Source organism: Borostomias antarcticus (genome assembly GCF_949987555.1).
Source record: "Borostomias antarcticus genome assembly, chromosome: 23".
In the NCBI taxonomy this organism is placed as follows: domain Eukaryota; kingdom Metazoa; phylum Chordata; class Actinopteri; order Stomiiformes; family Stomiidae; genus Borostomias; species Borostomias antarcticus.
In genome coordinates, this window is record NC_140256.1 from 10,044,717 (window position 1) to 10,060,988 (window position 16,272).

The 16,272-nt window shown below is 53.4% G+C and overlaps 1 protein-coding gene across 4 annotated transcripts in view; it reads right to left on the minus strand.

Annotated features, from left to right (window-relative positions):
• LOC311324688 (ceramide transfer protein-like) overlaps positions 1-16,235 on the minus strand; it is a 23,264-nt gene extending 7,029 nt beyond the window's left edge. Inside the window, exons 1-11 of one of the 4 annotated variants that reach the window (XM_084457231.1) lie at positions 15,325-16,235; positions 14,983-15,117; positions 12,247-12,363; positions 6,312-6,419; positions 5,353-5,488; positions 4,906-4,992; positions 4,394-4,551; positions 2,341-2,433; positions 1,903-1,992; positions 911-997; positions 268-345 (exon numbers count right to left, since the gene is read on the minus strand). In XM_084457231.1, the coding sequence (XP_084313357.1) occupies positions 268-345; positions 911-997; positions 1,903-1,992; positions 2,341-2,433; positions 4,394-4,551; positions 4,906-4,992; positions 5,353-5,488; positions 6,312-6,419; positions 12,247-12,363; positions 14,983-15,117; positions 15,325-15,420 (1,185 nt within the window). In that variant the 5' untranslated portion in view covers positions 15,421-16,235. Of the gene's footprint in view, positions 1-267; positions 346-910; positions 998-1,902; positions 1,993-2,340; positions 2,434-4,393; positions 4,552-4,905; positions 4,993-5,352; positions 5,492-6,311; positions 6,420-12,246; positions 12,364-14,982; positions 15,118-15,324 lie in introns of all 4 variants that reach the window. The other 3 variants (XM_084457230.1, XM_084457233.1, XM_084457232.1) reach the window with 3 other exon arrangements.
• Positions 16,236-16,272: the final 37 nt, after the last annotated feature.

Consider the following 16,272-nt stretch of genomic DNA (forward strand, 5'->3'; position numbering starts at 1 on the left):
ACGTGTCCAGAAGTGGCGCACGTCCCGCTCGGGTCTACGCCCGGCCCACGCTGTGAGAGGAAAGGAGAGACGGACCGCCGCGGCCGAGCTCGGCGCCTGGATGGACATCCGGTCAACGCGGAGGGAGGATTCTGCCGGACGTGGCGTCCGTCACCTGCGGGGTCCCTGGAACGGCGCTACGGTGCAGTGGAATGTGGAGCGGTGCGGTGTGGCGTGCGTTCCGGTGGGCGTGCTTGCGGGCGCTCTCTGCTGAACGTTATACGGTACCTGAACGCTGAATCTGTGAACATCGTCTGAGGCACTGACCAGCTCGACGGAGGACAGGGAGGAGGAGCAGCTATGGGGCTAGAGGACGAAGAGAAGGACGGAGAGAGAGAGAGAGAGAGAGAGAGAGAGGGGGGGGGGGGGGCAGAGGGAGGAGGAGAGGGAGGAAACCAGAGAGAACGGTTCGAGGTGTAAGTGAAAGCTCTGCCACCACCGGCGTCGACGAGGCCGCCGTTTGCGATTTGCGACTCGCCAGAGATCGACGGAGCGCACGGAAGCTCGGCGCCGCGAAGCCCCATGAAACGGAGCGCTGTGGGAGGCGTGAGAGGAGGAGTGGGGGGGGAAGAGGGAAGCGGGCTCACGCGGTTCGACAGGGACAAACATGCACACGCCTGGTCTGAAGCAGCCTGGCGGGAGATGGGGCCCTAGCGGACAGGGGGGGTGACAGGGGGGTGACAGGGGGGTCACAGGGCGGCACCTTCGCCCCCAGAGGGAACGCCGTCAAAGACACATCATATCTATGTTATTCATGAGCATTCATGGCTGCAGTATGAACTCTCATCGTTTGAGGGTCAAGTGTGTGTGGTGTGTGTGTGTGTGTGTGTGTGTGTGTGTGTGTGTGTGTGTGTGTGTGTGTGTGCGTTACCTTGGCGGAGAATCGGTGTGTGCCGATGGTGGAGTATGGGTCTCCTGGAGGGACCGGAGTCAGTCGAGGTATTCGGACCTTCTCTGACTGAAGAACAGAGACATCAGTGTGAGTCAATGGCCAATAGCTAAGCTAAGTCAACAGCTGCGGTTACACGGACAATAGATCTTCAATCTGATTGAATTCAGATTATTCTGATTAGAGATTGCAGCTTTAGACGGACACTAAATAAATTGATCTGATATGATGTACGTTTAAATGCGCCAAAGCATTTATTCAGAATATAACATTTTTGGCATGTGTCTAATCTGCCGGGGGGAAAAAATTATAATATATACAATGGCCAATGGTCGCTCTCCCATTAGGTCATCCATAAAACCATAAAATTGAAAACTGGTGGACCAACCTGGTCCGGTTGAAAACCAGAACCACTTTTACCATTTTGACACCTTACAATAGTTTTTTGATTTGGTTGATGGTTCAGTTGACTGGACTCCAGCTTCGTTCCTCTTGTCAAACACGTTTGACCAACTTCAATGTACAGTTACCCCCGTGGGGCAAACACGCGCAGAAAGAATACATTTATTCCAACCAGACAGAAATTATGATCCTTACTGAGAATAAATCCAGATTGGACCGGATGGGATCGGTCTCTTCCCATTGACGTGGTTACATGAGGCATTTTTATTCCGATTGGGCCATTATTCTGATTATTAGTGGAATATTAGGGTCCATGTGAACGTGGTGAACGAGCAGAGAGAGAGAATCTACCACAGCTGGCCAGGGTTGAGGGGGGGTTTGGTTCTCATGTCTACCACAGCTGGCCAGGGTTGAGGGGGGGTTTGGTTCTCATGTCTACCACAGCTGGCCAGGGTTGAGGGGGGGTTTGGTTCTCATGTCTACCACAGCTGGCCAGGGTTGAGGGTGGGGTTTGGTTCTCATGTCTACCACAGCTGGCCAGGGTTGAGGGGGGGTTTGAAGCTGCCCCATACCTGCTGTTCCTCTATCTTGTCCTGCCGGTCCAGGGCCGCCTCCACGGCATCGAAGAACTCGTCCTCGTTGATCAGACTGTTGGGCCCCTCCTGTAGAAACACAGCAGCAGGTACCGTAGATCAACTACAAAACCCTCTCGTCCACAGGCCCTGGTCCATCCTAACTGGTACCTCGCATCTCAGTCTGTCACATATACATCATAAATACTCATTCATTTATTCATAAAGCACTTTTCATTGTGAAACAAAGTTATAGGTCTATTCATAGAGCTTTGACTCCTGTATCTACAAGAAGATATTTCTTGTAATCTTCACGATGTAACGTACAGTATGTGTACATTTACAGTGAAATGTTGCTGCTGGCTGCAAGCTTATGCACAATACAGATAAACTATAAACAAGCATAATACTCAATATCATATGACGCCTCCATCCTACCTCGTAGTCTGGGCCTCCGTAGTGGGACTTCTTCTTCATTTCACTCATGGCGTTTTTGTAGGCATCTTCCACCCTCCTCCTCTTCTCCAGCTCCTGGACACACAAAGCCAGTGAGGTGGAGATGAAGATGAGAGAACCCAGGTCAGTGTTTCAGAACCCAGGTCAGTGTTTCAGAACCCAGGTCAGTGTTTCAGAACCACAGAATCCTGCTGCTCCCCATCCTGACCCCATCAGATAGCTTGGTTCCCAGTGTGTGTCTGTAGATCTCTGTTCAGCAATGCTGTTACATACAAGCCTACACACACACACACACACACAAAACACACAAAACACACGCCACACCCACAACATACATACTCCCCGGCAGGCCCACTATACAAACACACAACAGTCACAGGAGCGCGTCCGGGACGCTATCTATGGAACAGAGGACGCGTCGCTGGTCAAACAGGTTTGACCTCCCGGTCCCATGCTCCACCGCAGGCTACTAACCAGCAGAGGCTAATGAGGAGAGGCTCCGCCTCTGGTCTGGAAGCTTCCGTGGTCAGCGTTAATCCCACAATGTCGGGGCGCACCGAACCCGAACGGCCGGCCCGATCGAGGGGCTCGGCCTCGCCCCCTCCACCCCCGTTTAAATACCATGAGCTCCGCCCTGCTCTCTCCAACCAGGCAGAAGGCTCGATTGCGATCTCGGTACGACAAGAAACCCCGGCGCCTCCTCTATCGTCTTACGCCTCCTAAAAGGACTTAAAAAGGGGCGGCGGCGAGACACAACAAAAAACCGCCGACTATCGTTACGGCTGCGCACGCCGAGACCAGAAAAACTGGAATAAAGGAAACAAAAACAATTGAAGAGAGAGAGGGGGCTTAGAGAGAAGCCACGCCAGCCGGAGAGGAGTGGGCCTAGGCGTCCAGGCCCAGGAGACAGAGAGACAGTCCCGGGTCAGGGGACACCCCCGTCCCCGTCCCCCTGTCCAGCGGACGGAGACCTACTGTGTAGAAAAGGCTGCGCGTCTGCAGCGGGATCCATCGCTGGCTGTTGTACTTGTGGAGCACCGTCTTCCAGTGGACCGACGGCTTGAACGACAGGTGACACCACGACGCGCGCCCGCTCATCCTCGGCCTCGCCGGCTGGACCTCGGAGCGTGTGTGTGTGTGTCTGGCGTGTGTGTGTGTCTCCCCCCCCTCCCCCCGCGAATCTGCCCCGCATGCGGTAGACACACACACGCGCGAGCGCGCGCTCGGAGCTTGTGCAGTAGGTAGTTTCAGTCTGGCGGTCTGAGCCAACTGGAGGCTGTTCCCAGGGTGCCGTGCTGAAGGGTTGGGCTGGTGGGAGGGGGCGGCACAACTGGTTTGGCGACGGCAGACGGGGGCCCGGCCTGGGGCTGATTCAAGCTGTGACGCAAGAGAGGGCGAATACCTGCACACCTGCACACCGTCACACACACACACGCGCACGCACGCACACACACACACACGCGCACGCACGCACACACACACACACACACTCGAATGCACGAATGCAAACAAAAGAAAGCTTAAGGAACTACAGTCTCCCGTCGTCCTACGCTAGACTAGAGAAAGCCTGTTTGCGGTATTGGTTACGCAACGCGGACGAGCCTCGCCGTTCGTTCCGACCGACAAGCGGTGGGCGTGCGCCAGGACGTGACGGGACCGAGGCTGGCCTTGGTCCATCGGCGGGTCCTGATAGGCCAGGGCCTGTTCCTCCTCCTTCTCTCAGGCCAGGGTCTGTTTCTAACCCTCAGAAGCCGACCGCACCGCAGTGCGACAGACCGGGGGAGGTGTTCCCGCACTCCTCGGCCGGTTCTATCAGAAACCAGATCTGTGGCGAGACAGGGGCGGAGCCTGATGTTCGCTACCACCGACGTAGACACTGCGTTTGTTGGCAACGATCTGGATTTGTCAATTGGAAACTCATTCACTTCTTGGGTAGATTGAATTGAAACGGGATTCGCTCCAACCATACCTGATGGAGCCCCGGGCAGGTTGTGCTCTGTGTGTGTGTGTGTGTGTGTGTGTGTGTGTCCAGTACCTTGTCCAGTCTCTTCTGCCAGCTGTCCTCTCGTTTCACCATCAGCTCAATGCAGTGGGAGAGTGTGGAGAGGATCCCGGCGGTGGTGGCCTTAAACGTGATGGCCTCGCCCTTGAAGTCTATACCGTTAATACCTTTAGGACTGGCAGGGGGGAACACTGGAGATACGAGAGAGAGAGAGAGAGAGAGAGAGAGAGAGAGAGAGAGAGAGAGAGAGAGAGAGAGAATGAGATGCAGAGAAACACCATTAAGTGGACAAGGTTCTCCAGATAAAATAAGTGACATGTTCCGTATTTCTAGCGGGTTCGGTCAGTCGGCAGTTGAGTGAACATGTTCCATATCTCTGTATACGTTCTTAGCCAATAGATCGATCGTCTCGTTGAGCTATGCCCACCCTCCCATTGCTCTCTGTAAAGCGCATTGTGTTGCCTCTGTGTATGAAATGCGCTATACAAATAAAGTTTGATTTGATTTGATATCTCTAGCGGGTTGGGTTAGCGGTCGGTCCTCACGTTTCTCTTTGCTGCCGTTGTTGTTGTGCAGACAGTCTCCGTCGGGCCTGGTGGTGGCGGGGAAGTCGTCCTCGTCCTCCTCCACCACTGCGGACGAGAACAACACAGCGCCTGTCGGTCACTCTCCCATCCGGCCCGGCCCGGCCCGGCCCAGCCCGGCCCGGCCTCCTCCAAACCCCAGGCTAACAGCAGGGACACATATCTCTACATCGCCATTAGGATACATAACCGGATTGGTCGGATCGGATTAAGAGTGACGCCTGCCTCTATTTTTAGTTCGTAAAACATTAGGCGCAAAGTGCCCGGGCAGTAGATGTCCAAAGTGGACGGGGTGGACCGCGGGGTCCGGAGTGTCGGGCAGAGGAGAGCCTCGCCTGCCTGGACTCCTCCCGCTCCCTCTCTCCTGTCCTCTCCCGCCCCTCGCCCGCCCGGGATGGCGATGCCTACCTCTGTCTCTCTGGAACTCGTCCCTGGAGATGCCGTCGGCGCAGGAGTCAAAGTACTTCTGCAGCGTGTCCACCTGTCTGCACAGGATGTCCCGGAACGTCTCCATCTCCGCCAGCTTCTCACGCAGGCTGTGACCCTTCTAATCCAAGATGGAGGGCAACACAGAGAGAGAGAGAGAGAGAGAAAGAGAGAGAGGGAGGGCAACACAGAGAGAGAGAGAGAGAGAGAGAGAGAGAGAGAGAGGGGAGGGGGTGATAGAGAGAGAAAGAGAGAGAGGGAGAGAGGAAGGGGGTGATAGAGAGAGAGAGAGAGAGAGAGAGAGGGGAGGGGGTGATAGAGAGAGAAAGAGAGAGAGGGAGAGAGGAAGGGGGTGATAGAGAGAGAGAGAGAGAGAGAGAGAGAGGAGGGGGTGATAGAGAAAGAAAGAGAGAGAGAGAGAGAGAGAGAGAGAGAGAGAGAGGAGGGGGGTGATAGAGAGAGAGAGAGAGAGAGAGGTGTAAGAGATAGAAAGAGAGAGAGATAGAGAGGTGATAGAGATAGAGAGAGAGATAGAGAGAGAGAAAGAGAGAGGAGGGGGGTGATAGAGATAGAGAGAGATAGAGAGAGAGAGGAGGGGGGTGAAAGAGAGAGAGAGAGAGAGGTGATAGAGATAGAGAGAGAGGAGGGGGATGATAGAGAGAGAGAGAGAGACAGAGAGAGAGAGAGAGAGGAGGGGGGTGATAGAGATAGAGAGAGAGATAGAGAGAGAGAGGAGGGGGGTGAAAGAGAGAGAGAGAGAGAGGTGATAGAGATAGAGAGAGAGGAGGGGGATGATAGAGAGAGAGAGAGACAGAGAGAGAGAGAGAGAGGTCAATGCGGACACGACCATCCCCGTAGTTTGGTCCAGCGTAGTTGGGTCAGGGAGGATGTGTACTGGGACCAGGGACCAGAGGCAGCGCAGGGTCAGGGTGCTGCTTTACCTTGAAGGAGGAGGTGGAGGTGGCAGAGAAGCCGCTGGCCGCCGAGGTGAGAGACAGCATGGAGCCATGACGCCTTAGACTGGTCTCTGAGCCGTAGCCAGACTCCGCCTGAGAGAGAGAGAGAGGGAGAGAGAGAGAGAGAGAGAGAGAGGGGGAGAGGGGGAGAGAGAGAGAGAGAGAGAGAGAGAGAGAGAGAGAGAGAGAGAGAGGGGGAGAGAGAGAGAGAGAGAGAGAGAGAGAGAGAGAGAGAGAGAGAGAGAGGGGGGGGGTGGGGGTGGAGGGAGGGATAGAGGAGAGGAAGAGTACATACATTAACCATCTGCGGTGTGAGGAGGAATGCGTCATGGAGCCGGCGGGAGGAGGAAGTCAATCAAAGCCGCCGGGCCACACAGAGACACCGCCTGTTCATAACGAGAAGAGAATCAGTCCAACCGTGCACACACACACACACACACACACACACACACACACACACACACACACACACACACACACACACACACACACACACACACACACACACACACACACACACACACACACACACACACATCTGACTCCTTCAACACAGGACTAGGGTAATAGCAGGCCAGCCTCTGCTGCTGCTGATGATACAGGCTAGGCCACACCCTAGTCTTGTAGGGTGTGGTTAGAATACTAACCACAACCATATTTGTTAGTTGGAATATTGATCGCAGATATTGCATCATACGTGATGCCATCTTTCTTTTTGTCGACTGTCCTCGGTTGTGAATCAGCCCGTCAGTCAGTCATCCGGTCGAACACACACACACATACAGAACACACACACACACACAGAACACACACACACAGAATTTGTGATGCAAACTACCGGGGCACCTGAGCCCAGGTCAGGACCGTGTTGGAACCTTAGCACAGGTGACACATTCCTCAGATGGAATCCACACACAGGGAAGTGACAAAGGGGAACACATCCAGGCCACCTACTGTAACAGCAGGATATCAAATATCACTCTGTGAACACACACACATGCACACACACACACACACACACACACACACACACACACGTACACACACGTACACACATGTACACACACACAACAGGATAGGTTTTTCATAACCACCTCTGAATTGCATTGCCTTAGTAGGTGACTTATAAAAGACTTAAAAGAGCAGTGAATAGTAAAATCCCTATAATATAGGCCTAGGCTATTCTCTATACTTTGCCTTCGTCATGCATAAAACAGACATAAGTCAAGTCTCTTCATTGTCGCATCACTGTAGTGTACACAAGTGTACCAGTGAGTGAAATGCTGTGCGTTTACAGTAACTGAGTAAGTAGGCTAATAATAATAATAATAATAATAATAATAATAATAATAAACAGTGTATCAAACAGCATATCAATAGGCAGTACACATATAATACACTAAGACACTATGTAGACATGCAATGTGAATACTATGGACAGACAGGTGCCTAAGCACATCAAAGATCAGGTTCCTGCCATCGTCCCCCAGCGGAGACGACCACCCAGCGCTGAGCGTGGCACGCACGTTCACTCCCTCCCCAACACGCGCGTTCACTCGCTCCCCAACACGCGCGTTCACTCGCTCCCCAACACGCGCGTTCACTCGCTCCCCAACACGCGCGTTCACTCGCTCCCCAACACGCGCGTTCACTCGCTCACCAACATGCTCGCTCACCAACCCGCTCACTCACTCACTCACCAACACGCGCGTTCACTCGCTCACCAACACGCGCGTTCACTCGCTCCCCAACACGGGCGTTCACTCGCTCACCAACACGCGCGTTCACTCGCTCACCAACACGCGCGTTCACTCGCTCCCCAACACGGGCGTTCACTCGCTCACCAACACGCGCGTTCACTCGCTCACCAACACGCGCCGTTCACTCGCTCACCAACACGCGCCGTTCACTCGCTCACCAACACGCGCGTTCACTCGTTCACCAACACGCGCGTTCACTCGCTCCCCAACACGCCCGCTCACTCGCTCACCAACACGCGCGTTCACTCGCTCACCAACACGCGCGTTCACTCGCTCCCCAACACGCACGTTCACTCGCTCACCAACACGCGCGTTCACTTGCTCACCAACATGCTCGCTCACCAACCCGCTCACTCACTCACTCACCAACACGCGCGTTCACTCGCTCCCCAACACGGGCGTTCACTCGCTCACCAACACGCGCGTTCACTCGCTCCCCAACACGGGCGTTCACTCGCTCACCAACACGCGCGTTCACTCGCTCCCCAACACGCGCGTTCACTCGCTCCCCAACACGCGCGTTCACTCGCTCACCAACACGCGCCGTTCACTCGCTCACCAACACGCGCCGTTCACTCGCTCACCAACACGCGCGTTCACTCGTTCACCAACACGCGCGTTCACTCGCTCCCCAACACGCGCGTTCACTCGCTCCCCAACACGCGCGTTCACTCGCTCACCAACACGCGCGTTCACTCGCTCCCCAACACGCGCGTTCACTCGCTCCCCAACACGCGCGTTCACTCGCTCACCAACAGGCGCGTTCACTCGCTCACCAACACGCGCGTTCACTCGCTCACCAACACGCGCGTTCACTCGCTCACCAACACGCGCGTTCACTCGCTCACCAACACGCGCGTTCACTCGCTCACCAACACGCGCGTTCACTCGCTCACCAACAGGCGCGTTCACTCGCTCACCAACACGCGTGTTCACTCGCTCCCCAACACTCGCGTTCACTCGCTCACCAACACGCGCGTTCACTCGCTCCCCAACACGCGCGTTCACTCGCTCACCAACACGCGCGTTCACTCGCTCACCAACAAGCGCGTTCATCACTCACTCGCCCACGACCCCGGCGCGCGCGGATCAGCGTCCGACAGAGCGCCCGCGTGACGACAAGGCGCGGCATGCGGTGCGCTAGTCCGCTCGCTGGCGTGCGCGCGGAGCACAAGGTCAAGAGGAAGCTCGTAAGCGGCACCGGCGGCGTGCTAATGTGCGAGAGAGAGAGAGAGAGAGAGAGAGAGAGAGAGAGAGCCCCACCGTTCGCCCGCTCCAGCAGTCGAAGCAGAGCAGGGCGCCGCTGCAGCCCCGGCCGGCGGCCGGCCCCCACATAGTAGCGCCCGGACGACCACGCCCACCGCCCCCCCCCCCTCTCTCCCAGCGCTCCCGATCCCTGGGTTTCCAGCACAGCTCCGCCCCCCCCCCCCCCCCCCCCCCACCCGTTACCCCAGAGACCCCCTCGCTGAGACGCAATGATGAGGGGAGGAAGAGGAGGAGAGGAAGAGGATTATCCAGCGTGGCGAGCAGGAGAAAGGATGGAGCGGAAGGCAAGAAGAGAGGAGGGAAAAAAAACACAGAAAAAAAACAACAGAAGCACTCCGGTCCCGAGGAGGAGGAGGAGGAGGAGGAGGAGGAGGAGGAGGAGGAGGAGGAAAGGCGGGCAGCCAATCAGCGCGAAGAGACCGGGAGAGCCAATCGGCAGTGAGTGAGGAAGAGACCACCGTGCTGACACCGAGCGACGCAGCTCGTCAATCACTCACATGCGCGCCCACACACACACACACACACACACACAGGCAGGCAGACCCTCCACACGCGCATAGCCAGACCACACACCTTTTCTTGACACTGTCTGCACCGCCGAACGGCGTCCATCCCCGCTGTAAGCGACCCACGATGTGTGTGTGTGTGTGTGTGTGAGTGTTGCTGGTAGCACGGCAGGGTTGTGAGCAGGTGTGTCTGAGTGAGAGACAGAGAGGAGCCGATATACAGAGAGGAAGAGCAGCCAAGCATTGTGTAGGTGGGAGCGCGTGCGTGTGTGTGTGTGCGTGTGTGTGTAAAAAGATGGTAATCTAGTTAGCTGGGCGGGGTGAGGGGAAGGAGCAGCCTCTGTCTGAAGCTCCATAGCGCGCTCTCTCTCTCTCTCTCTCTCTCTCTCTCTCTCTCTCTCTCTCTCTCTCTCTCTCTCTCTCTCTCTCTCTCTCTCTCTCTCTCTCTCTCTCTCTCTCTCTCTCTCTCTCTCTCTCTCTCTCTCTCTCTCTCTCTCTCTCTACTGTATATCTGGGTCAGTGTTGCTTTGGGACTGAGCCAACTACCTACCTAAGACGGGGGGGGGGGATACTGAAACAGCACTAGTTGCCCCCCCCCCCCCCCCTCACAACCCCCCCATCTTTTGTCGTCTTTGGAATGGTCTTCTCTGTAAAACCACTGCTTGCATCAGTGGAGATCAGAGCGCTTGAATGTGTGTACTAAGTGTGTGTGCGTGTGTATGTGTTTGCTTTGAGCCTCTTCATATTTGCGTTTGTGTCGAATGGCCGACTGCAACACATGCATTATTCATCAGGAGAACTGCTCTCACTCAAGAGCAGTGACATGTCTCTCCTTCCAGCACGTGCCCCATGCACACGCACACACACACATCAAACACACACACAAACACACACACACACCTGTATTGTTGAAGTGGTTAGTCGCAAAACAAACACTCTGAAGTGTCAACAACTGAAATGTCATTACCGTTATATGCAAATGTAGTGCTGCTCTTCAGAACTGACATCAGCTCTTCCAGCCCGAAAGACAGTGAATCTGAGTGCTGAGATTAAGAAACCTGTCCACTCGATGCAAAGAATGTGAACAGAATTTAACAAGAGTTCGTGTCACTGAATCAAAAGGCAGGGCCCTGTACAATTCAAATTAAATGAATCTACTCTCTTCAATCTGCGTGATCTGTATGGCTGTAGGATTGTATCGATACAACGATGCATCGCGGTACGTAGTCTCGCGATACTGTATCGATCTTTCAGCCCGGAGTATCGATACAGCCGGGCGCTGTAAAATTAAAAAAAAAAAAAATATATATATATATATATATTTTTAAAATTTTTTAAATCCAGTTTAAAAAGCATATTCTACAATATTAAGTTAAAAAAGCATACATATAAATAATTTTGAAAAACCATAAATACTACAATGTTGACAGTTTAAAAAGCATGGATATCAAATATCAAAATATTTATTAGCTAGCTCTCTGTCCAGTCATTGAGTTTGAGTTATCTATATAGTGCATTTGAGCCATTCAGTTTTCAGTCTTGAACACTTAAAATCTTTCAGTAAATGATGTGTGTATCGCAATACGTATCGTATCGTATCGTATTGTATCGTGACCTCTGTATCGTGATACGTATGGAATCGTGACCTGTGTATCGTGATGCGTATCGTATCGCGAAATCCAAGAGGATATACAGCCCTAGTGATCTGGTCGATTAAGCATGAACATGATGGTGGAAACGGTCACCTAAAGAATTGAGCCGATTCTGACCATCCCAGACCTGGATGGGCAATGAGCCTCGGGAAAGACTACCAGCAACACCCTGAGTATTCCAGCAGGTGGCGGTAAAGACACACCTATCCATGTGGACCAGTGTGGGGTTACTGTAGGTCATAGCCCAGGAGTCACCCCGGCTCAGCGCTGGCTCTTTGACACACTGTTGATACTGTCCTGTGGTCACTCACACCCAAATAACAATGACTCACTTCACCATCCACAAGGACATCTCATCCCCTAAACACCTGCTGAACGATCACGCGGACACACACACACACACACACACACACACAGGCGCGCACGGACGCACGCGTGCTCGCTCACACACACGCAATCTGACGAGGGCTTCCCTGACCGTTCGCTCCCCACATTCCGAGAGTTCCTGGGATGGGTCGCGGTGACCCTGCCACATTCCCGAGACAACTCCCTCTCCGCCCGACCCTGGCCGCCAGCCCCCACCTCGCTGACGAATACCACACCCCACATCCTGCTCAACTGGCCATGCTGAGCGCAACCGCAGTGTTGTGCGCTCGCGTCCTCTGCAAAGGGTCAAACAAACACACACGCGCACACACACGCGCACACGCACACACACACACACACACACGCCTACCTTGTGCAGTTCGATGGAGTCGATCCACTGGTGCCTCTGCTCGGGGTCCTCGGCCCTCAGGTACCACACGCTGTCGTTGACGCTGATGTCGAAGCGACACTCGTCGAACTCGTGAGGCTGTTGGGTCAAAAGGAGACGCGAGTCAGTCAACGGGGCGACATTTGAAACGCTCTTCGTCGCGTCCCAGACTCGGACGCACGGACGTAGACGGCTCTCCCGGATCGCGCCCGTGCCCGAGGAAGAGGCGGAGAAAAGAGACGCGTGCGCCGTGAGAGGGTTTTTAATTAGGAACGCTCGTCGAACGTCTCCGTCCTCGACCTCCGGAAATCCTCATAGAGGGGCGGGACGTTAGCGGGACGTTAGGATTCCTTCCGCATTCCACTCTGGGCCAGGGTTCGTCTTAAACCGGTACCCCTCTCCTCCTCCTACGAGTCTTCCCCTCCCCTCCCCCCGCTAAGCACCCCCACCCCCCAGCCCTCCCCCCCAGGCCTCCGAGCACGTGCGCACACACCCAATACCCAAGATCCCTCTGGGACTGGAATCTGATTGAACTCGGAGCGGAGGGCTACAGAGGGTTGTGGTCCTTACCCACACACACACACACACACACACACACACACACACACACACAGTCTGTTTTCTATAATGCTAAGAATAAAGCTGCCTAACACCGGTTCAGACTGAGCGAACCCAATCACATTCACTAATAATGACACAGTCCGCTTTATTTGTTGCCATGGACAACAATGTACGCAGAGAGAGTCACAGACGCACACTGACTGCGGAGTGCAAATTCAATGCCTGCGTTAGTTTGGTAGGGAATTGCAGTCAAAAACTGAAGCGAGATGTGTTCCGTGGCCATGTGAACAGGGCTGGTGGTTTCTGATAATGCTCCTCTGTCCTGAGCTACTCCAGCAGAGGTTAGGCTACTACGTCTGCTCCGGCACAGATCTGGCATCAGCTTCCTAGAACCGAACCCTCTGGTAGAACCAGGTGACGCTGACCGACCACAGCCTTCAGAAACTCTGCGCTCTCCGACCGAGGAACGTGCGAGCCCCTCCGAGGCTAGGCTGGGTCAGCTTAGGCCCGTGAAGCCCGCTTCGCAATCCTGTTTACATCCCTCCCTCCCTCCTTCCTTCCCTCCCTCCCTCTCCCCTTCCGTCCCGCTCTGCCCATCACCGCCTCCCTGGCTCTGCCCACCTTCCCCTGTGTAAGCAGTCTGAGCTAAACTGCTGCCTTGGCCAATCCTGTGGCTGCAGCCTTGCAGAACAATATCTTTGGGGGGGTAGGAAATGTCACACAAAAAAAAAAAAAAAAAAAGTGTTGCTTAATACCAAACATAAATGTCATCACCAACAAATCTTCAGAGGTCGGCATAGCCTTTGTCTTTTTGAGGAGGAAATATCAATAGAAACCGCATTAAGCCGCTGATCCACAAACCTGTATGAGTGGAGTTGAGAACCTGCGCTCAAGCAAAGCTGCAAGAGCGAGAGCAGCAGAGGAGGTTCCCTGGTAGTGGTCATGTGAGAGCAGCAGAGGAGGTTCTCTGGTAGTGGTCATGTGAGAGCAGCAGAGGAGGTTCTCTGGTAGTGGTCATGTGAGAGCAGCAGAGGAGGTTCTCTGGTAGTGGTCAGCGGCCCAGTGGACGTGCAGTGACCCGACTTGACAGTGCGATTCCCGAGCCAGAGGCCGCGGCAGGAACGAATGCCTCTCCTGCACAAATATGTGCCGTGTGTGAGAGGACTGCCTGGTAGGAGTCAGCGGCAGTCAATCACTGATGATGCAAGAAGTGAAGCGCTGGCTTCTTTCTGCATTCCTCCCCATCTCTTAGCGGTCTGTCAACAGGCCCGTCTCGGGGATATTCGTCTCTGGGATATGCGGAGGCTGGCAGAGGCTGCTCCCGTCTGGCGCGCAGCGCTCCGATTATTAGTGAGAGAGAGGCTCTGTGTACTCGTCTGGGAGTGCCGTTGAGTTTCTGACACAATAACAAAAACGTTGCTTTCCTCACAGTGACATTTACACAAAACAGGAAGGAACTGTTACCGTATGTTCCCTGAGGAGCACAAAACCAGCTTTCACTTCAGGGAACTTACCACAACAACCCCATATTGTGCATTCAAGCCGATTTAAGAATTGTAATCCTATTGCGGAAATACAACGTAGAGGTAGAAAAACCAGTAGTTTTGGCCTCTAGTCCGCACAGTGGTGTTCTCTGAGAGGAAAGAAAATGTTTAACCAGGGTGTGGGATTTCAGCTTATCTGACCGACAGGAGGCCAGCCCAGGGAGAGGCCAGTGTCAGATGGCCAGAAACAGAAGCAGAGAAAACAAAGACTGACTGGCTAAATTACAGGGGGAAATTTAGGATTTTATGTTGCCTACTGAATAACTATCTCACTAATGGAGTTTACCTTTCTGTGCTCTCCTTGAAATGTCAGTGCACCCTGGCTGATAAAACAGCTCTCTACCCCTCCCTACCTGCCTAATTACTAGTTAATGTTTACCTCTCTGGGTCTAAGAAAAATGGACCCAAGGAATGGCACGTTCTTGGTCAAACTACTGACCTGGAAGAACAGCCAAGCATAGCCTGAGCTGGGGGGGAGGGGGGGGGCTGAAAAGGCAAGCCTGACGTAAACAAAACACTTTGATGGAACATTTCACTGTGCATTTCACCGACCCATTGAAATCTATTCCACTGTGTTTTGATGGCAGTTTGACAGAGATAGTCCCGTACTTACTGTGATCACGGCCTTGCTGAGACACAGGGAGCCCCGGCAGCCATACTCCCGCTCATCCTCTGACTTGTAGTAGCTCAGAGTGTTATTCTTCAACACCACCCACCTGTCCTGCCATCCATGGATGTAGTTGGTCCACTGTAAGCACACACACAAGAAAGACAGGCAGCCAAGAGTGACTTGAAAGTGCAGTATGAGGACTAAGAGCACCAAGCACCAGCCAGAGCACACAGGGGTATCAATCACAGCAGCACAAACAGTGAGTACAGATTCATTATGTTACTCACCATGAAGCTAATTATTTGCATACATTGCGTTATTACCTACGACTAGTGCTCCACTAACCTTGCTTAAGACCCCGCCGAGCTCACAGATGGGCTGCCCAGACTCAGGATCCACATCCTCATCGGACCCCGAGGAGTTGGAACTCTTCTCCGACATTTAGCTAGCTAACGACCAGAAGCTCAAAGAATAATAGCGTATAGAAAATGGGCAAGATGTCACCCAGCTTCGCTAGCAAGAATAACTAAACTGCAAAATCAGAAAGCATGAAGGTGGCTAGCTTGCAAAACACGACACAGTCATCTACGTTATGTTAGCTAGTGTAGCTAGCGGTGGTGAGCTATCTCCACTCGAAATCTCCCCACGAAAACCACAGCCTGTATTGGTTGTTTTTCACTCTGTTACCGCTACACTAGCAAGCTACGACATCACTTGTGTGGCTACCAACGTAGTGCTAAATAACAATGTTAGCTAGCTAGTTCTAGCTAGTAGTAGTAGTAAGACTAAGAGTTTCGTGGCGCGATAGCTACGTTCGCAACCCTGTAAAGATCCAGGTGAGGAAACGGCCCTTCCGTGAATATCTAGAAATGTTCTTATCCTGGAGATCGGAGGTGGTTTCTAGATCACGCCACGCTTGGATAGGACAGCTAGCAGCTACATCACACCCATGGGCTACATATACTAGCAAACTAAACAGTGTAGTACACTAGGCTCATGAAGGGGACGAGCCAGAGCCAGAGCCCCTTGGTCTGTTGGGAGTGGATGAGCGTCGTCGCTTCCCTCCTTTGCAGTAACTGCGCAAAAAACTGCTGATCTATAAATCATGTCCCTTGCGAACTGTATTGTTTTTGTCGTCCCGTGAAATGTACACACCCCAGTTTAACAATACCTAACTGCCTAGCTAAGTTTGACATACTAACAAGGTTAATTATACCATTGGAAATTGTATATTCATTAAATAATGTTTTGTTTTTCTGCTCTGCGCTGTACTTCCGTAAACAAAATAGCTCC